Source organism: Anneissia japonica, unplaced genomic scaffold (genome assembly GCF_011630105.1).
Source record: "Anneissia japonica isolate Jap-2015-1 unplaced genomic scaffold, ASM1163010v1 scaffold287737_len543101_cov190, whole genome shotgun sequence".
Lineage (NCBI taxonomy): Eukaryota > Metazoa > Echinodermata > Crinoidea > Comatulida > Comatulidae > Anneissia > Anneissia japonica.
The window spans coordinates 192,154-213,990 of record NW_022726340.1 but is presented as its reverse complement, the minus strand read 5'-3'; the positions used below and the strand labels follow the sequence as shown (position 1 = coordinate 213,990).

Genomic DNA, 21,837 nt, shown 5'->3' with positions numbered 1-21,837 from the left:
GAAGATACAGAAAAAGATTATTCTGTACCGCATAATATCTGTCTCTTATACACATCTAGATGTGTATAAGAGACAGTCTCAGAACAGCTTAGAATTTCACCAAAAATGCCCAGATTCAAATGCCCAGATTCTATGAGTGTCAAGGAGTTTGACACTCACAGGGCTCCTCCAGTAGCCTCATGCTGAAAATTTATTTATTTTTTTATTTAACTTATTTTATTCATTTTGGAAAAATACAATAGGACACAAAAAAAAAAAAAAAAATATAAGTCAAGGGGAAGCATAAGTATAAAAAGTTTGTCCCCATGGTAAATTCTCAGACACCTACCAGACGGCTTGGTTCACTCCCCATAATGGACCCCACAGTTACCAATACATGTTTGCCTACCCACTACTAAGATCAACATTTATATTCTTATAAACAAAACAAAAAAAAACAAAGCTCTTTAAATTTTTCTGCAATGATTTTCTGAAAAAATAATACTGTAACAGACAACAGTGTGAATAACCATCATAGCAACTAGTCTACTATGCCAAAATTCTATTCCATCAACAGAATATATGCATCATAAAATTTTTTTTGTTGTGATTGGTTATTTAGTGGCGCATTCAAAAGAGAGGTTGATCAGATGATTTTAATCTTCACTATCTCAATTTAGGGAGACCCCAAGTAATTTCCCACCCCTCCCCCTCCTCAGTCGTACACCATTAAAACAGTACTGTTATCTGTTAAAAACCCGTGTTTAAAAAAATTACAAGGAATTACGGATACAAAAACAGTGAAACAAATATTTAACATAAAAATCATGCCTTCATTTTGCATAAGTAAACATACAAAATATAAATATACAAGCATAATATATTACAATCTCAAAATATGTTTAAAAATAATTTCTTATGAGATAATTTGAACTAATTTGTTTAATGGTTGATGATAATCTTTTTTGTAGTACTGTACTGGCTTGTTCCTTCTATGGTTGTGTAAATAATCTGACAAGAAAACACATTAGCATTGCCACAAGTCTCTTATTCTGGACAGCACCACCAAAGAGCTAATTCACAGACAGAATCAAGCAAAATCCGCAAAAAAAAAGAAGAAATTGAGTTCAATTAAATTTGGTATGGCATGCACTAAGTGAAATAAAAAGTATCCCAAATTTAGGGCCTGGAACCCAGGATAGCACTATGCGTACCAGGAATCTATTTATAATCCTGGGTAAATTTGTAACCCACTTTGATCATTCGTCTGCCCTATAGAGGGTGCTGTATATTTTGGAGAGAAAAGTTTTTAAAGAGGTTGCTAATAAGAATTATTATGCCTATATTGCTTAGTACATTTTAAAACTCTGAAGCCCTAAGGCTTTGCCTAGATTTTGGGCACTCTTGAACTCTCAGTCGGCTGTACATTTATGGTAATATCAATATTACTAATAAAGTTATAACAATAATTAATGTATGAAGTCATTCTAAAAGTGTATGTTACAGTACCCCTGAAAACGCTTTCATAGAGGATTTTCGTATTAAGTCAGTCTTAAACAATTGGTATAGTTACTGATATAATAGTACATGTACACTAAGGTAAAACCCAATGGCGATTACAATATTCAGGAGTAAAGGAGTTTTGAGCACAGAGTGACAACAAGAGCTTGAATGTTTGACTTGCAAAGGACAAAAAACCATTTTCTGAATAATATACAAAATACATGCAAAACATCCTAGAACTGCCACTCATCCATGCAATCCAGGCACTGTGGCATTCTTGCCAAGCGATGTGGCAATTATTTCTTGCGTATGATACGTAACCAAGCATCTACTTGGCCAGTTAACAGTATAGTATATAATACTACACAGAATTCCTATAATTGTTCATAATGTGTACAGGGTCCATGGTAAATAGAGCACATTTTAACCCTGACTTCCTGGGTGTTTGCCAATTAGTTTATCCAGGTTTATGACCCATTAAACTGTCAATTATATCCTTAAGTGAGGCATAGCTAGTCCAGTTGCATTACTGCACATACTACTTTCAGTAGCCTTCTCTGCAAAAAAAAAAACCTGCTGTGATTAATGTATGTAGTAAGCTCTTTATAACTATAATTACATACTGTCATGTACACCTAATGTTCAACAGGATACACATAATGAGGTAAAAGACTTTCTTCATAATAGAGGCTCTACAGGACACACATTCCTATCTTGGCAACAGTAGAAATGCACTACGACACCATTAGGATAACGGGCAAACGCACTGTTGCCGATCTTTTTCCGACACACCGGACAGTTCTTATCCTCCTGGATTGTGCACTTTTTGCTTTGGTAGAAAATATGCTGTTCACGAACCTATAAAACAAAAACAATGTATTAAAGAGATAAGGCAAAACATCAAGAAGAATTAACCTTATAAATATATATTCAAACTGCAAATTTCTCATTTAGAAGAATCACCTAAGACATAAACTTTCAATAAGTAACAGTTTAAAAAATGTTTTTAATGATTTACGAAACATTTAAATATATACATAAATTTACAGGCAGAAATTTATACATATCAGTAAAATATAAGAGTACAGGGCTGTGACCTGAGGTGGCTGCTGAATGGAGCTGTGATGTGGGGCTGCCAATTGTTGCATGGAACTTTGTGGGGCTGCCACATGCTGTGTGGGCTGGGAGTTGGCCTGCCAAATTCAACAAACTTGATTCACATACCTGGAGGTTTTCAGAGAAGCGAAGGTTGCGAAGAACTTGTAAGCTGCGCTTCTGTATAGCTTTAGCCTCCATTACATTCTCTAAGAAGTTGGCTATATCAGTAACTTGTATACTAGCTGGAAGAATCTCTAGAGCCTTTATTTTGAAAGTACAAAAAATATTTAGAACATAGTAAAAAATTATGTATACACATGAAATAATCATGTTTAGTATTGAGTGTAAAAATATGTAAAAGTTTACAGTGAATTAATCATAATTTGATTCTGACTAATGTTTAAGTCTAATCATTAGTGTTAAGTATCTCTTTTACTTTAAGTAATACAACTTGGAATTGGTTGGCACAACAGATCTGTCTTGGAGTTTTAGGTAAGTGGTTTAAAAGCGTGAAGTGGAGTTGAACAACTTATGACCCAGTATTCAACCTTTTTAATCTGGTGGCCAGTTAAAATCTTTTGAGACCAGCGGCAGGTCGACATATATTGCATGTTTTTCAATGTCAGCCCCACCCATCCTATTTTGTAGCAGTGGATTTTAAATAGAAAAGGAGTTTCACAGATGTGGGGAAAATACTACCTCAGCCCCAAAAATGATATTCTCAGGCTTAAATTTGAATATAATTTTCTTTTCTTCTCCATTTTATTTTATAATTTTGAAAAAAAAAAAGTTTGCACTCCAGGTTCTACTACCCCTACCCCTAGCACAAAAAAATCATGTACTAAAAAGTTAAAAAAATGCCAGCGCTAGAAATTCCCCAACGAGGAGTGTGACACCCTCAAAAAGGGCCCGCATTTACCTCAGCCCCACCATGATTGGCAAATGGTTAGACATCGCATCATATCAGAGCCCCCTTCCCTAATTAATCTATTATCCCCATCAGTCCCCCTCCCTATGTCAATACTCTACGCCACTAGATACAGTGAGTCAGAAAAAGCCAGACTCTTGTTAACAATGCTAGATCGAGATAATGTTTCTACTTAACAGAAAAACTTTTTTCAAAAAATCTGCCGGAAAATCGATTTTTAGTAATGTTGCGAGGGCCGGATCAAAATTTTTGGCGGGCCGGAGTTGGCTCGCGGGCCAGGGGTTGAATACCGGGGGTACAGGCATATGCCGGGAAGGTAAATAGACTCGTGCGGTAGGAGCGAGTGTTGGACCTCCCACAGCATTGCACAGTCTGGCCCAAACGCCAAGAAAAGCGAGATGGCCAACATAGCCTGTGAGACGAGAGCCCCAGTTTTGACTAGACTTTTAACTTACCTTGGCTGTGTCTATTTGTTGATGATACATCTCCAGTACAGCTAATGCAGCCTCAATGTTAGGCTGTGGAGAGGCTACATTTTCCATAACACCTAGGCTACTGGCTTCAGGGGGTGAGATGTACATACGCAGCAGACTTAGATATACCTGCAAATGAAAATAATGTAACTCATTATATATACATATTTATAAAACAAAATTATTCAAAATGTTGTTTAAAGAAAGAAAATAATGAATGGACTGTCATAAAGTTTAGTTGAGTGGAATGGGTATAACATAGAAGTGATTAAATTGTGGGGATGAAAAACATCAGAGACAAGGTCAAGGTCACAGAAATACCCCTCAAACACTAACAAAAAATAAAGACAGTTTAAACATCCTACATATTGTTCTGTATTCTGGCACAGGGTGGAAGTATGCACTCTATGGAGTGGTACTGGTATGGGCATTTTTACACCATTTTCACGAAATTTGAAATGAAAATTTCAGACAACCTGGCAACTACCACTGGGGGACTTTCAGAGGCCTAGCATTTCGCTCTATGTATTTAAAATCATGGATTAAATCAACGATAAAACTAAATTATACTAACAAGCACAACAATTTTAAAAAATATAAAAAAGACGAAATGTTTATAATAAAAACAAGTCTATGTCTTAAAAAGCTATTTCAATGTTTATATATACAGTAATTAGCAAGAACGTATCTGTTGTCTACTGCTGCTATGGCAAAGGTCTAGTGGCGCTCTCCACTGCTCGGTGCACTACTTGTAATTAGCCAGCTGCTCAGGCTAGGCCGCTGGAAGTCTCCCAGTGAGTTTTGAGACGTTGATGGCGCTGTTTCAAAATAAATCTGATAAAATAGTCTATAATGTGCCTCTTCCTTGGGGTTATAAAAAGTGCAGTTCTTTTCCCTGGTCACTGGGTCCATATGCTTTAAGTGTTGCTGCTGGTAGTCAGTGCAGGAGCAGGCATCCCCACCAGGTACCCATTTATACTCCTGGGTGGACAGAAGCAATGTAAACAAAGTGTCTTGCTCAAGGACACAAGCGAAATGCACCGCGAAGATTGAAACCCTGACCTCGAGGTCAGGAAACCAAACCATTCCCGCTACGTTAAACTGCCTCCGTTGAGTGACTGCTCTATTTATTTTATATTTTAGTAACTATGTTTAACTTACATCTTTACTTCCTTCGTTGTCTTTATGATAATTAATGCTGCAGTATTCCTTGGCCATTTCCGTGTCTTTCAGTACGTGAGCATATATTGCTAGAGCTTGTTCGTGACGACCTAATCGCCCTAGCAACAGGGCTCTTTCTTCAAAGAATCCTGCAAGATACATCAGTAAAATTAAATAATAATTTAAAATTATATTTTCAACACTTTGCACTTTGCAAAAAGTGTATGTATCTGTCAGGTCTAAATTAATAACTAAAATTAAACTAAATATTCAGAACTAAAATTAAATCCAATACAACAAATAACCTGGTTGTCATAATGAGACAAAAGCTTGCTGAAGTTGCAGACGCAACATTAAGGTATTTCTTTCGGTTTATCTCCAAGAATTATTTATACTGTTTATCAAGCCATTTTAATTTTTTAACAAAAGAGCCTGGCATTAGAAAATACAACCAACAAATTTAATAAATTCTATAACCTAAAAAAAATGTATAAATAACATACTGAAAAACCTCGAATTGAAGCCCTGGCTTCTTTTTTTTTTGCAAACTTTGGATGGGCTTCATTTTGAGTTGGGCTTCTTTTCAAGACCACTTTTGCAAAGTAAAGAGGGGGGCTTCTTTTCAAACAATAACTAGGGTTACTGTAACTTATTACTCTGTATTATAGAGTGTATTAACCGGCATTTTCAATATATTTTTTTTCTTGAAATTCATGTACAGTGTATGTACTGTATTATCTTGAAAACAAGCCTATGCTATCTTGAATAGAAGCCCATGAGATGCGCTTCTTTTCGAGGCTAATTTTGCAAACTGAAGAGGGGGCTTCAATTTGAGATGGACTTCTTCTCGAGATTAAGCCCATTGGGCTTTAATTCAAGGTTTTACGGTATTGACTTACCATCAAATGGAAAGTGGGTGAGGAGCTGTTCCGGGATGTAATAGCTTGACGTCTCCAAGAAGAAGAGAAGTTTGCTGCGAACATCGCCCAATTCTCCCGGCTCTTTACCGGCTCTTGCTGGAGCTTGACCTGGACATATAGAGTAGAAGGAAAGCAATAAATCAAAATACAATTTAAATATGTACTGCAATGTATATAAAGACTTTTTGATTTTATTAAGGTAAGGTGATTCATAAGATAATACATATGATGGCCCATATGATACACAGGATAACAACATAAGGTAATACTGGGGGTAAGAAATTGTGAGACATACAGTAGGATGGTAAACAGTGTAATACCTAGGCAAACGAATACATAGGATGGTATTACATACCTAAAATTGTACAACAGGTAATACATAGGGAGATATCAAATAGGTGACACAAAGTATGATGCCCAGGCTTTTACACAGTGATGTGCAAAGTATATTCATAGTGTGAAACATAATTTGATGCATAGAATGACACAAAGTAATATTATAGGGTGATACATAAAGTTACACTTATGTTGATACATGAAGTTAAGGTGATACATGGGTACTATATATATATAAACAGTAATAGATAGTGTGATACATAGAGTGATGCTTACGGTGATATAAGGTGATGCATACCGTAAATGCTTGAATAAGCGCCACTCTCAAATAAAGGGCTGCACCATACATGACTTTTTGTTAAGCGCCGCGTCGCTTAATCGAGAGACATATAACTCTGTGTGTAATGAAACACTTTGAGAAACATGGTTTTAAATACAATGTATTCAGTGTTAAAATAAATAACACAATAAAGACATAAGCATTTTGTTATAAACGTTTATTTAGGCCTACCGATATGGGAATACGTGAAATAGGTAGCATGGAAAGCGCCACGCCAATATTATTTTCATTAGCGCCGCTCTCAAATAAGTGCTGCATTGAAGCTTCCAAAAATTTTATAAGCACCGCGGCGCTTATTTGAGCATTTACGGTAAGGTACAAAACTAAGCAATAATTTCTTGCTTACAAACCTTCTGGCAAGGAAGGTAAGTATTCTTTCATCATTTCCTCAACCTTTTCTCTGTAAAAATGGATGAGTTTATTATGGAAAGTCGGGGTGGTATCCATACATTCAAGAAGGATGTGTTCTAAATAAGGTGTTGCTAATTCCCTATCAATCTCTTCCAGATATGCCAGCACTCTGTCTCTTGGAAGCCCTTCCACTTCTGGAGTGTCCTCAGTGAATACCTGTTAAAGGAATTAACATTTTTTATTTATTTTTTATTTATTAATTCTGAAATTAAAAATTAACATTCCCAGGGTAAAAGACAGAGAAGTACAAAAAGCAACTTATTTCAACTGTGGTCCCTAAAGAAAACCCTAACAGAAGAGTAATGAAATAAGGAAACGGTAAACAATATAACTAATTATAATAATATAAATAAAATGTATATAAAAGTATGCATTTTGAACACTATAAAGTAATTTATTCCATTAATCGTAAGCTGTATCAACACATGAGAATCTGCTGCCTGCAAGATTTTAGTCTATATATTGACTTTCTAGATTAATAGTGATTTTATGAATTTTGTACAAAAAAGGCAATCAACTTGTAAATTTCATGTACTGTACAAATATCTGGAGGATAAATTGATGAGCATCCAAAAAAAGCATTGTAGAATATATATATTTGATTATTATATAATTTGTCGATTGACTGATAAACTGATTGACTGACAATATTGATGTATTGATATGACTGACTATATAAAGTATGAAACAATTGCTTGGTCGATGTTTGCCTCAAAGTGCTATGCAAATGGGCTCCGATCGTCCTCTCAAAACTTTCTTTGTGTCACCAAATACAGTACCTACTGTACAGTCAATGTTCTTTCACTTATACTTCTGCCTTTCTTTGAACCAGCTTCCAAATGATATAACTTATTCTAACTCTCTTTACAACCTCACAGCTTAAGACCTATTTGTTTTCTGATGGCTAATCACACGCGTTGCACCTTTGATCTTTTTTGGAATTGACGCCACATAAATTTTTTTGTTATTTTTAATAGTACCTTATTATTTATTCCACCTCTACAATGCATTTTTATTATTTTTTTATTCTGAAAATAAAAAACAATGGAAAGTAAACAAATTACAAAAGGAAGCCTGATGGTAACTTGTTTTCAATATGGTCATAAGCATCACATTAGATCATGAAGCATCGCAACTTGAGCCTACATTTATGAAGGGTGATCTCCAGCAAACCTCATCACTTGGAAACCCTTTAACAATCTATACACCTGTCCACCGATTGTGATTGAACAGCCAAGAGTGGAAATCGCTTCGACAATCAGCATCACTGAACAGTGTCGGCGATAGCGTGTGTTGGGTTTTTATGAAAACAAGGCTTTTATTCAATCATTTACAGTACTTGCCTTCAGTCCGTCTTCCGGATGAGTCTTAAGAACCCACTTGGCATATTCAAATATAACATCAATATGATTCTGACCCAAAGACTGCAAGTATATCACTGTCCTCTCATGACCTTTTAAAGGGCTGTTCGGTTTTTGCGATTGCCGTAGCAACAGATCTAAGGCTGTGAATAAAGGAAAATGATTGTCATAAAAATATTATCTTTTGCCTTCTAGTAACACTTACTTAAGGCATATTTATCTGTAGTAATTATTATCACATATGTACAGAGATTTAATGTAATTAACATTTAGTTTTCATAAATGTGTCATTTAATCTATTGTGATACTTTATTGAGTTTCAATTAGTCAATAAATAAGTCTTCAGTTTTGATTAAGGGTTGTTCCATTTGAAAACTATTAATTTACTTAAATTTACAAAGTAAGCATATAAAATAACTGAATTTTAGAAAGGTCATTAGAACACATCATTTTTTTCTACTTACCCTTTTTGTGCAATTCTCTCTTTTCATATAATATGATAAGTTCACTATACTTTTGATGTTTTTTTAATATCCGTTCTGTTTCTTCCAGATGACAATTGTTGTCCTTTAACCTTAATAATGGTGCAACTAAAGCATCATTTGTCTTTTTGGAGAAAAAAAAAGGATTGTTAAATTTCTATGTAATAACTACAAATAAATTTTGGTATATAATGGTGGTAAGGAGAGAACTCTTTATACCTTGTTTCGCAAACCTACTTTTTTTTAGAGATTGTCAGCACAGGGCAGGAAAAAATAAAAATAAAATTTTGTTTTCTGATTTAGCAAATTGTTTTGCCAAAAACATCCAGACGGAGGAGAAAATAAAAATGAAATTATATTGATGAATGTTTAAAACAATGTAGTAATTGGATGGTTAAATGCTTTAAATTCATTTTTTCGCGGCGGCAGGGTACGCTAATTGGCCAAAAATATTGTTCGCTATTAATAAGTTATAAAAAGTCTCACCTAAAGAAAAAAGTTGTTCACTAATATTGATATATTAAGCCGCAAATTTATTCACGTGAAGCGACAGCATTTGACCGAATGCACATGCAGATTAAGTTTCATGCGCAAGACCTTCATTACATTGTTTGCAGTTGGTGGTTCACTTTGACAAATTTTGGATTTCAAACTATTTCTACTTTTTGCAGAATGAAAAAATACGCTTGAATTGGGCCAATTTTGGGGGTGGCCTTAAACCCGGGGTATCTCATTTCAAATGGCAATTTTCACGCACTGTATGCCTAATTCAAAAGCAATATTTGATTTTATTTCTGAGAAAATTTGTAGAAGTCATACCTTTTGCTCGAGAAAAGACTAGTATCATACAGTTGGGCTGAGGAGGGCTTATACCTGAGGAACTACACAATATATAACATATTGATAACAATAATGATAAAGAAGTAATAATAATATATCCACATATAGAAATACTAACAATCAAATAGCACTTAAGCAAGGTAGTGTCGACAATCTGACTCATCTGTTTCCTTGGTATGACTCTAGTAGTTCCATCAACAATTGTTGTTGTTTGCATGGGCTCATGAGGGCGCCCTTTCATCAGATCTTGTCTCTTTTGTGTAAGGTACTCAATAAGGGCTGTGAGACCTTTATCAAGGTCCTGTCCGAGTAATGTAGGTGGTGTGGATGGGTATTCAAGCTATATATATATATATAAACAATATAATTACTAGTGAATAAAAGAACAAATAAACAATACAAATAAATCCAATATTTTGTGAAAACGAATCATCAATAATATAACACACTCACAATAAATAATCAATAATGTAACTCAATCAATCAGTTAAATAAATCAATCAATTAAATAATCAATTAAATAAATCAGTCAGTCAATAATAAGTATAAATCAGCATTACCTGTTCCTAATTTTGAGAAAATCTTCATCGATTCGTCAAACCGATTTTGAGAGAAAAGATCAAAAGCATAAAGATGCTGAATCTTTTGAATTCTCCGCGCTTTGTCTGCTTCATCCTCATCAGTCATGTTCTGCAGAAGAAAAATAGAAAAAAAGCTTATTAAAACCTAATGCTGTTGTGCGACCGTTGCACAACTAATCCAACTCTGTTCCCTGTAAGCGTTAGATGACGCAACGCCGTCTGATGATTACCGGTGGCAGACTGGGCTATCACCATAAAAAACGATTTGTTGCATGAGCATTGTCGCGCTGCGTTCTGCATAGAATCGCGTCAGCTGGCGACCGTCGGCCACAATGAGTACCCAGCTTACGCAACAGAGAGTGCCATAGCAGGATTGATTCAGTGAGCCCAGGAATAGAAGAAGGTTGGGTGTTCGACGTTTCTTTCAGGGAGCGCTTTCCCCCTGTACAGGATGAATAAAAACATGATTTGTTGGGATAAACAACATTAGACATATTATTTACAATTTGTCAGACTCTATAATCAACTAAAATATCCTTTCTAATTCCTATATTACTATAGTTTCCCCTGGAGAGGTATTGCTGGTCTGCTTTTCAACTTCATGGTTGGGAATTCGAGTCTTACGCTGTCCACTTCCAAATACCTCAGCTTGCATTTTGGATGGGCTGTGAAAAAAATGGTTCATGCTATGTTCCAGCCTTAAAGGCAGGTTGGCTACAGCCCCTGGTTTTTTTTTAGGCATACAAGATCAGGTCCATCCCTTGCAGGGCCTTGCTATAGGGTTAAACCATTTTCCTGCATCCTCTAATAAAAAGATAAAAACCTGACCCTCTTCCCGTTTGGTGACACTACTCCTCTGCCGGACAAATCATGGCATTTTAGAGATTTTGATTTGAGTGAAGACGCGACGCTAGAACGGAATCACTCATATGTGACCGTCTTACCAAGCATCCTACTTTCTCTGCATACATAGATTTGGCCACATTGCGTCCTAGAATCCATGCGACGAGAACTTAACGCTTTCGCAAGCGCAGATGACTTGTATTAACGTCATTATGTTCTACGTGCTACCATAGTTGTGCAATCGAAAGCTCCCTATAATCAATGGTACCCACTTGCATATAATAGGGAATGACCACATGGCATAAAAGAGATGGTTACAAAGGAAGGAGAAGAAAAAGGTATACACAAAATATTTGTGACTTACAGCTAAGTGAAGAGCAAGTTCAAACTGTTTGTCTTTGAGCAAGTCCTTAATCTGTTTTGTGAATGGAAATGGTGCTAATCTCCAGATGAAGTCCTGTGATGCCACATAGATGTAATTATTGCTATATATATAAATTAACAAACGGTGTTATTGTCAATAACAAACACATCACTGTCTTTTTATAAACGGCAATAAAAAGAAATATAGACATATACACAGATATTACCCCTCTTCTTCTGTGAATAGTCCCCCATCAAAGTTATTTTTTATCTAAAGGCTCATTTTGGAGACAGGACCAGTGGCTTAATGTCTCATCGAAATAAACTGTGTAGACTGTAATTAATGTACTTACCTGCCAACTGTTATGTGCCGCGGTTTGTTAAGATCAATGTTTTGCACTAAAAGTTTTGGATCGATTGTTCGAATTTCAACATGTTTCGGTAAAACTGCTATTAAGTATGGCTGATCATATGCTGATGGAAAAAGTACACACAGATCGTCAAGAAAATCAAAATATTTTCTATAAAAAAATTCCAGTCCATTTCATCTTTCATGCTGAATATGATATTGATTACTATGAATTTATTTTTTCCCAGTATTTAACATATTGACAAATATTTACTTATATTTATTAATTGTAAAGGCCCAGGGCCACGGATATAATATGCCAAACAGCAAACTTACTTTACTTTTCTAAGTAGCATATCCGTTCATAAGCATAAACACAAGATGCTCTACATAAATTAAGACTCATGAGTCTTAGAGAGTGGTGTGTAGTTTTGGTCGTGAGAAAAAAAATCATGTTACCGTGACAGGAATTGAACCCAGGACCCTGGGATTGGAAGGCAAGCACCTTAATCACCAAGCCACATCACAGGCGATACTATATTTTTGGGTGTTCTTTCACCATTGTCATCTGAAACTTTGTAGCCCAACGATCTCCATAATTTGGTTCCACTGCTACTCAGAAAGAAGCAATGGAATTGAACCAGGAATCCAACATTGGCAGAGCAAGTGGGAGCAAAGGCAGCACAGGACCTCCATCAGGGAAACCCGGACCCCACCAGGAAAGAAGCCAATCGCTTCGTCAGTTTGGGCATCAAGAGATGTGTATTCCTAAAATTTACTTCAACCATGAGGAGTGCCGAGTTTGGTGGACTCTTAGCGATCTGAGACCTTTCATCAGGGAACTGAACCCCTTACTGGAAAATTTGAACACCTCATCAGGGAATATCTGGGACCACCACTGGAACTTAAAGATGCTCTTTGACCCAGTGGGAGGACAGTAATTTATTACTCAGCTGAAACAGAAGAGCAGCAATGAAATTGAACAAGGAGCCAACTGATCTCTGTGGTTCTTTCTAATTCTGATCCAGTGGAGGATTCAAAGGGAGAAGGGGGTGTGGGGGGGGGGGCAGCAGGCACGGCCATTTTTGGCCATATAAAAGTGCCATAATCATAAATTTTCTTACCCTAACCATTGTGAGTGTGAGGAGGTCTAGACTCTTCATCTGTTACAGTCCTTCCCTGGGCCACCCTCTAATTAAATTCCTGAATCTGCCCTGCTGCACTCCAGCTGAAAAGTGAAGAGCATTTGAGACAGAAGTAGTAGGAATTAAACCCAAGACTGAAGACCTCCATGATACGATGCAACACAATAACAGTCACCAGTTCATCCAACTACGGTAATCTATGTTTTTCTCACTAGCCAAGCTGCAATGCAACATAGACCGCTAACATGAACACAGCTAAACAGTCAGTCCACTAGCAGCAATTGAAACTTACCTAGAATTAGAGGCACCTCTGCCCACGTGAGGGCGTACTTCTTAGCAGGTTGTCCTTTGCAGTCAATTAATATACTCATGTTATCCCGGCCTAGAGCTAACTGGTTGTTGACAAGTCTTGTTACTGTTGGTTCAACCTGAGATGTGTTACCAGTGGTAAAGAGATCTTTCATTTCGCCTGTTTCTGTCTACAGAAAGAAGGAATAAACACACAATGTAAATAGAGATACAGTACAACCACTATTATGGGACACTTATGTGACCAAAAAGTCTTCTAAATAGGGATTAGCCATAATGGTACAAAAAAAACCTTCCTTCATTTTGGGGCCAAAAAATAAATAATTGTCCTCTAATAATAGGTGTTCCCTAAATAGAGGTTTCTCTTTACTAAAGATGTAGCCTTAATAGGGCTACTACTGAATACCTATTCTTATTCCAAATGACCTTAAGAATTCTCTCATTCTTGATTCTTCCCCCATATTCATTTCTAGACTCAAATCACACCTGTATACACAATATCCCTAATCTGAATAATAATGGTTATATTAATGATAATAATCGTAATAATTAGAATAGTAGTAGTGGTGGTAGTTATAATAATGATGATGGTCGTGATGATAATTTTTAATTTATCACCATTATTATTGTTATGATTATAATTATTAATAGTTTTAATGATGGTTATGGTAATGATAATGAATTTAATGATAATAATTATAATAATTTATTTTTTTTGCCTTGTTGCTCATCTTTTCCATTTTACTGATTTTATTTTTCTGTACTTTTTTGCATCATGTATATCCTTGTGTTTTATAGTAAATTTTTATGATATATAATAGTTTGTAATTACTGGATGGGAGTGGTTCTCTGACATACAGTATGTTATAGTAATTACGTTTACTTAGACACCTGGCCCTCCCATCCAGATGTCTGGATTGCCAATAAAGAATAAGAATAAGAATAAGAATTATGTTACAGTAAAGTTCTGTATTTATTTGTTTGAAAAACTATCGAAAAAAAACCCCACAAAACAACAGAAACCATAATATATCCTACTACAGTACTACTGGAATGAATGTAGATACAGTGCATTGCATACAGATACAAGAAAATGCATGGAAGAGTTCACTCCCAAAAACAATGTTTAGGGCAGCAGTTCTCAATCGTTTTGGCCAACTACCCAAGCAAACGTCCTGGCAATTCAACACAACCCACCCACCAGGAAATACTTAAAATGGGTCACTAACTGGTAAACAAAATTTAAGTAAAATCTATAAATAACACTAGATTCAGAAGAGTCTCATGAGACCTAATTAATTTGCAACCCATAGTTGGTTTAGGCAAAGCAAAAAAGAGAGGATGGAAGCTACTTACATTAATTAAAAAATAATCTCTTTTAAGTCCAATAACAAGGGATTCTTTGCACCAAGACATGGCTTTGGGAACATCAGGAATTCCAAGTTCAGACTGAGGGATAAATACATAAAACATTTTAATATAGCAATATATTACAGGTCTCCCTCCAATTAAAGACCACTTTCCTGTTGTCCCAAACAAAATGTCTTTCATCTTTATTAATTGGTCTTTAACTGGAAGGAGACCTTTCTTTTTTTCTTTTTAGAACCAGAATTTATATAGCGTCTTTCACAATCCGCAGATTATACAAAGCTATTATACAAGGCGATGACCCCATTATTTCCCTGGTCACTGGATACTGAGTTGGCAGTATTCAAATAAGATATATAATTATATGATACATCACTTATTTATTTAATTCACAATACTTATAGAGGGTAGCTCTAACAGTTTTGGCCTGATAACTCTATTAACTTGCATTCAAGTCCTTTAGCGGAAACACGATTTGAACCTGGGACCCAAAGATCTGAGGTTAAGCTAACAGTGGCTACCACAATTTTAGCTAGATGAGGCAAGAATTTTATTAAACCTTGTTCAAAGCTCTTTCCACACAATCAGATTTTATGTAACAAATTTGTGTTATGTGTCCATATATGGGCATGATGATATTACACCCAAATATGGTCATATCACATATATTTATCAGGTAAAGTTAGATAGTACGGGGAAAAAAAATGATTTTTTTTTTTTTCATTAGAAAAGTGGTTTTTCTTTAAAATATTAAGAATGAGAAGGCAAAACATTTATTTACGAATTCAAAACTATGTCCAAGGTAAAAAACAAAGGGAATTCTTATGTCTTCACTTGATATATTATTGAATGTTCGTGAAGAATCCAATGTTACAATTAAAACTTTAAGAGGACTGATAAATGATTTATAATTATATAAAAATAAAATACAGATTATTTATTAAATTTCCTGTTGTGGCTTCTATTTTTTATTTAAATGTTTATTTAGTGGTGGATGTGCTAACAGACTAAAGAAAAATTGTGTTTTTACGCCAAATCTCAAACACTGGCAGACAGACAAATTCACAAAATCAGATATAAAAAAGTCTCGTCTAAGCTTTACACGTACCCTTAGTTCATTAAAGTTACGGTTCATCCAATAATACAGTTGAAGTTTCCTCTTTACAGCAACACAGAGTCTGAGACTGTATTCTACATCGCCTGTACTAGAAGTTTCTTTCTGGAGAAGTAATGAATAAAAGATATATCAATAATAGTGAGTCAATTTCCAACAACACACAGTAAACTGACAACTTGACTTTAAAAAGTGAAAATTTTACAGAGACTGTGGGTAACGTTTGAATGGTACTTGGATTTTTTGAGTCAGTTAGTTTTACTGCAGGAAATGGTAAATCTAACCAAGTGGTGAAAACCAACTATGGCGGTGCCAATCTGTGACATAATCTATGGTTCTGACATAATCTATTGAGTAACACTCAAATGACTTGGGAAGTTAAACCAAGGCACGTGTTCGCATTGAACTTTTTGGCTTGGTACAACTAACCTTGTCAGTTTTATTGGGCACAATCCAATCAGTTAAATTAACCGCTCTTCTCAGTAAGTTTTCATGCGAGATAAGTTTCCTGGGCAATTCGCACTGGACTAGTTATAGTAAAACGAACCACCATCTCACTTAGTTTTACCGGAACAAGTCCAGTGCGATTGTGGCTGCAGACTAACCTTTAGATCTACGGAAAACAAAGTTGCTCCTCGTGTCTTGCTGACTATGCATATTGGCATAAAGCCCGACAAATCATGCACACTGATCACAGAATCTGAACAAACAGCAATGAGAATAATAAAATACATAGTGTAGAGGGTGCAATATACAACATCCACAGTAAGTATATATTTTACATTTTATGGGTTCAATTCCTGTGACTGCAGGACTTTTTCTCAAGACTAAGAACAACTTCACTCCCTAAGCCTCATAAAGAGATTTACGCTGATAAAAGCATCACATTATTTTACTTATTTAAACAGGGCCCCGACCTACTAGATTGGCTGGAAGGGGCACTCTCTATATATGGTTAAACACAAGAACAAAAAAAAAAAAATTAAACGAACATACAGACATCGTAAATTTGATTAAAACCAGGTAAAATAACAAATTGAATTTAACTGCTTGTCTACAAAATATTTATAACACATAAGAAAAAAGTAAACAAAGGAAGCTAAGAAAAGCATAGGAACACACTTTGAAATGCTTGGTGAGACTTTTATACCTAGTTTAGCGAACTTATTTATTTTAAGATAGTCAGAGGAGGTGGGAAAAAAATTTAAACAAAATATTGTTTTCTTATTTAGCAAACGGTTTTGCTAAAAGTATCTAGGCAAAGGGGAAAATAAAAATAAAATGTTATTGGTGCATGTAAACAGTGTAATGATAGGATTAATAATTGCTTAAATTTATAATTAAAGTAGAAATATACATATCTTCTTATCTCAAGGCACCAATGGCCATAATAACCATTAAAAAAACATACTTCCTGAAATTTTCATATTTTGTACCAGTGGGTGAGCTTATTTGCAAGAAGTACAATTTAATTTAAAATCATCATTATTGGGTGGGGGGGGGGGAAATTTTGCTAAACAAGATATATAAAGCTTTGCATTATGACAGACAAAAGTGTAGTTCTATAGCCTGAGCATAAGCCAAGTATATATAAAACTTCACAGACTACCTTTTTACATATATTTTACAGGGTGAGGAGATGTGAGGTGCAGGGTTGCAGCAGGTGGTAGTCATTTAAAGGGTACAGTACCTTATATGGTCATAACAGTACCTTATATGGTGTGGCTGATAACATTTTTTAAGTGGATTTTAAGAAGGAGCAAGGGGTTAATAAAGGTGGGTTAAAGGCCATGAAATTAGCTTTAGATTGGGTAGGAAAATTCAAAGCTGGGTGGCCTCACCCACCATAACTACATCCTTCAAAGTGAGTGTCTTTTGTGTTTTACTCGGTTATTTTACAATTCATATTTTACATACTTTTGGAATATTGATTTTTAGATTTATATCAACATCTTTCTTTCTAAAAGAGGCAATCATTGCTATATTTGTTGTTTTAAAAAAGCCACTCACCAAGCCAAGCATCATTGTTGTATTTTTAATTTTAATATTCCGGTATTCATCCAACTGCCAAATATGCTTCATGTCCATATGGAAGCATTGACAATTTGCATCTAAAAACCATAATGAGTCTGTACTATATTTACAGAACAACAAAAAACCTACCTGGCATTCTACGTTCTCCACATACGTATATTTTACTGAAGTCATTACGTTCTACGTCCTACCGTTGTCGTCCAATCAAAAGCTCCCTAATATCCAAGTATCCAAGGGGGAGGTGATTAGTAGAAAGGTTAATTACCAGGCTACAACACTGAAGTTGAGGATTCAATTCTCCCCAGAATCGCCGTTTATTAATGCAATAGTACGTCACAAAACAGGTACGGCAAAAGGAATCATTCTTCTTTACAGCATTTATTCATTAATTACTATTAAATCAATTACCATAATTTATAATAAGCTTACCTGATAGGCTGACAAGAATCTGTTGTTCTGGCACACATGCTAATTGTTGGATGGGTTTTTTGGAGAAACACTTGTTAGATCTTAAAAGATTAACTTTTGGATCTTGGCCACCTAAAAAAAAAAAAACAGACCAATAAAAGTATAATTTTAATGTAACACTAATTAATTTTGAATTAGTCATGTATTAATACATTTTTAAGCCTGTATTCCTGCTCTTGGGATCATGATAAAAATGTAATCATCCTGGATTGTACATCTCATGATTGGTTGTCATGTGGCTAATGTACCTGCACACACCAGATGGCTGTAAACAATGCACTCTACAGCCCTGCTTCTCAAACTATGGGTCGCGACTCCAATTTGGGTCGCCAAAACATTTCTGAGGGTTGCAAGACTGCTTCTAACATTAAAAAAAAAAGAGAGAGATTTTGGTAAAATGCATTTCAAAACATAGTGGAAAATACTTCTCAAGGGATACACCCGGGCGTAGCACAGACACCAATCTCTCCAGTGATTGATAAGATTATTAAAATTACATGACATACCCATTAATAAATAAAAGTTACATTGTGTTTAAAATGATGACTTGCTTTCGTTCTTTTTTAGCTTGTTTCAGCCTTTTTGCGAGGGGGTGGGGACGTACAACCTTAATTTTTTAATTATTATTTACCCAGTCAGCTTTAGCCAATTTGACTGTGCATAAATAAAAAAATTGTCATTGTATTATACTTTTACATTTAAAATACGAAACAACTTATCACAGTCACTGTGTATTTGACTTAGCTGAATAGAAGTTAATTGTAGAAATACAACAGCATATCTACATTTGATAATCTATGCCTTGGGTCGCCAAAGAATATAGAGTCTGGAAGTGGGTCGCCACCTAAAAATGTTGAGAAGCAGGGCTCTACAGTACTCATGACTAGGATGGAATCACACCATACTCTGCACCACCCATTTATTACTCAGTGTCATACAAAGCAGCCTGGTGTAATTTATTGCCGCAACAGTTCTATGTGACTTAATCGCAGATGAGACAGGTCATCATAAGACTGTTTCAGTGACACTCTTACTGTATGCCAGGGATTTAACCTCAGACCTCAAAGCTGATAAGCAGAACTGTGATAGCTGTACCAAAGTACTCCTGCTGTTGGTAAAATGGTCAGCAAAGGCTAAAATCTATGGTTAAACATTAGTTTGATTGCCAATCCCTAATAGGCCTATTGTTGTCTAAAGGCATATTTTCTGGCCACACTAAGCCATGAAAACTTTCCATGTGAACCCTAAATGGGATTTCTATTCGGGGATCCTGACTGAGGATCTAGTTGGCCCCTTGCTTTCGGACCCCTTTGTCGGACATGCCAGACCCCTGTCGGGGTCAGCAAATTTCTAGAGCCACTATTGCTGGTTGATAGGACTTGAGCAATTGAAACTTTTCAGCCTCTGTTGTAACTTATACAGTACTAATAAGCACTCTGGCAATCTACAGCAGGCATATATTATCTTCTCACATACTTGCATTTGCTCCAGTAACAGTATATACAAGAAGATGTCCTGGTTTGGTTCCCACGAGCAATTGGTCACCTGGAAAGGAAATAAAGACATACATATTGTTTCATAAAGTTTTATAATTGCGCGAATGATACTTTAAAAATTAGCTCAAATTTGTGCGGAAGATCGCTAGAAAAACAGGTGCGTGGAATCATAACTACTGCATTATACATTGGTTATATATTAAGATTAGGTCAAAGCCTACTTTTCAGCAAAATCTGCCTAGCCTAGGCCTCCTGAGTCCTAGGCCTAGTTTAGGCCAGGCCAGTTGCAAAATGTCTCCCCAACAAGACCGTAAAATATTACCATCATATAATAACCTGGAATAGCAGTAACATGCCACCCACCCCCCTGCCTAAGCTAAGCGTACGGCCTACGAACCTAGTAGGCTAGTCCTCTTGGTAGGGCTTGCCCGGCCTAAGCCTAGCCTAGACTCGGTTAGTAAATATAGGCCTAGGCTAGGCTAGCCGAGTGTGCAGGCTTTTGCTTGTTGGCCCATCCGCACCAATTGAACACTTACCGTGTGAAGCAATCGACTCGATCTGTAGAGGCAGCTTTTCAAGTATAGGCTGAGCTTCATATGCATCATGCATTTTCCAATGTTTCTTCAAAACATCTCTTAGAAGAAAAATATGAAAACACCCTGCAAGAGGAGGGAATCGAAGAAAACGCACACTGTTTAGTTTTCTTTTTACCAACTAGGCCTAGCCTAGCCTTACGAACTCTCTCGATCTCATGAGAATTAATCAGTTACCTCTGACCTGAAACTTTGAGCACACGCCCCCTTTTTTTGAAGTTAAGCGACACTTTCTCCTTGTTTACGAATACCGCTCCTTTCTCATACTGTGGAGATTTAATAATTTCTTTTCACTTCTTTCTGTCTGGCCACTGCTGATGCTTCACCCCACATTCTCTTTTCCTCTTCTTTCTCTTCTTTTATTTCATTCCTCGTTTACATAAGCGGTGGCTGTTTTTCCAGCTTTAAATACGATGCGAATGTTCCAGCAACAACCAATATGTTTTTGCTGCATTGTTGGCTGGTGCTTTAGGGTAGGCCTAGGCCTCAGCGGCGGATTTAGGAGGTTCCCCTCCCCCTTTGGCAACCCCCTTTGGCAACTGGAAAGTAAAAAAAAATAATAATAATAATAAAAAAGAATAATTGATCGCCCAAAACACCACATGAAGTTATTTTTGGGCGTCTAGAAAACAAAAATTTCAAGGGGGCGTACCCCCGGACATCATAGGGTAGTGTTATCTCGATCGGCCCCTTTCTTTTGTATCATCGGCACACCTTTTTAGTGTAAAGATGTGTATAGCTGCTAAGGACCATGGAAGCCCCGGTCCCAAAAGCGGTCTTAAATTTGAGGAAGACCCTCAGAGGAGGACGGAAAAAAATATTTTAGCAAAATGATTTTGCTAAAAGTATTTTACGGAAAAGAAAATAAAAATATATTAAAGATTTTAGATTAGATAGATTTAGACTAGGAAAAAAATCAAAAAAGAGGCCTAGAAATCAAGTAAGGGGGAGTGGAATGTTAGAAGCAGTCAACATAGCCAGATATCCTAATTAATCGGTCCTGGTCACCCAAAGCTCTGTTGACACTTGTTTTTTCACCTGGTATTCAAAATGGCCGCCAAATTTATCTAAAATGTGCATATGATTGGAACTAAATAAGCTACAGATATGATGTTGGTGTCTAAAATCATAATTTCTATACAGGCAACAAACTATACATATACAAGCTACTGTCACTCATGCCAGAATAGAACATAATTCAAAAATAAGTGTTTATTTGTTTTAAAATATCCGCAAAATATACTTAAAATGTGTATAAAATAAGAATAAGTATATAAACTCACCAAAAAGTAGTCGTGTTTGGTATCGTTGGAAAGCTCTTCCGATGCTGAATAATGTATTG

At 35.9% G+C, this 21,837-nt stretch overlaps 1 protein-coding gene across 1 annotated transcript; it reads right to left on the bottom strand.

The window, feature by feature from the left end:
- Window positions 1-81: 81 nt before the first annotated feature.
- Window positions 82-20,672, bottom strand: LOC117113095 (vam6/Vps39-like protein). The gene is given in 19 exon segments (XM_033256325.1): window positions 82-2,340; window positions 2,707-2,841; window positions 3,964-4,110; window positions 5,143-5,291; window positions 6,042-6,170; window positions 7,089-7,305; window positions 8,493-8,653; window positions 8,975-9,116; window positions 9,951-10,199; window positions 10,361-10,522; window positions 11,621-11,741; window positions 11,973-12,093; window positions 13,406-13,592; window positions 14,779-14,871; window positions 15,899-16,009; window positions 16,510-16,604; window positions 18,368-18,478; window positions 19,883-19,951; window positions 20,439-20,672. Coding segments are annotated over 19 exon segments (2,652 nt in total). The 5' UTR covers window positions 20,512-20,672; the 3' UTR covers window positions 82-2,160.
- Window positions 20,673-21,837: the final 1,165 nt, after the last annotated feature.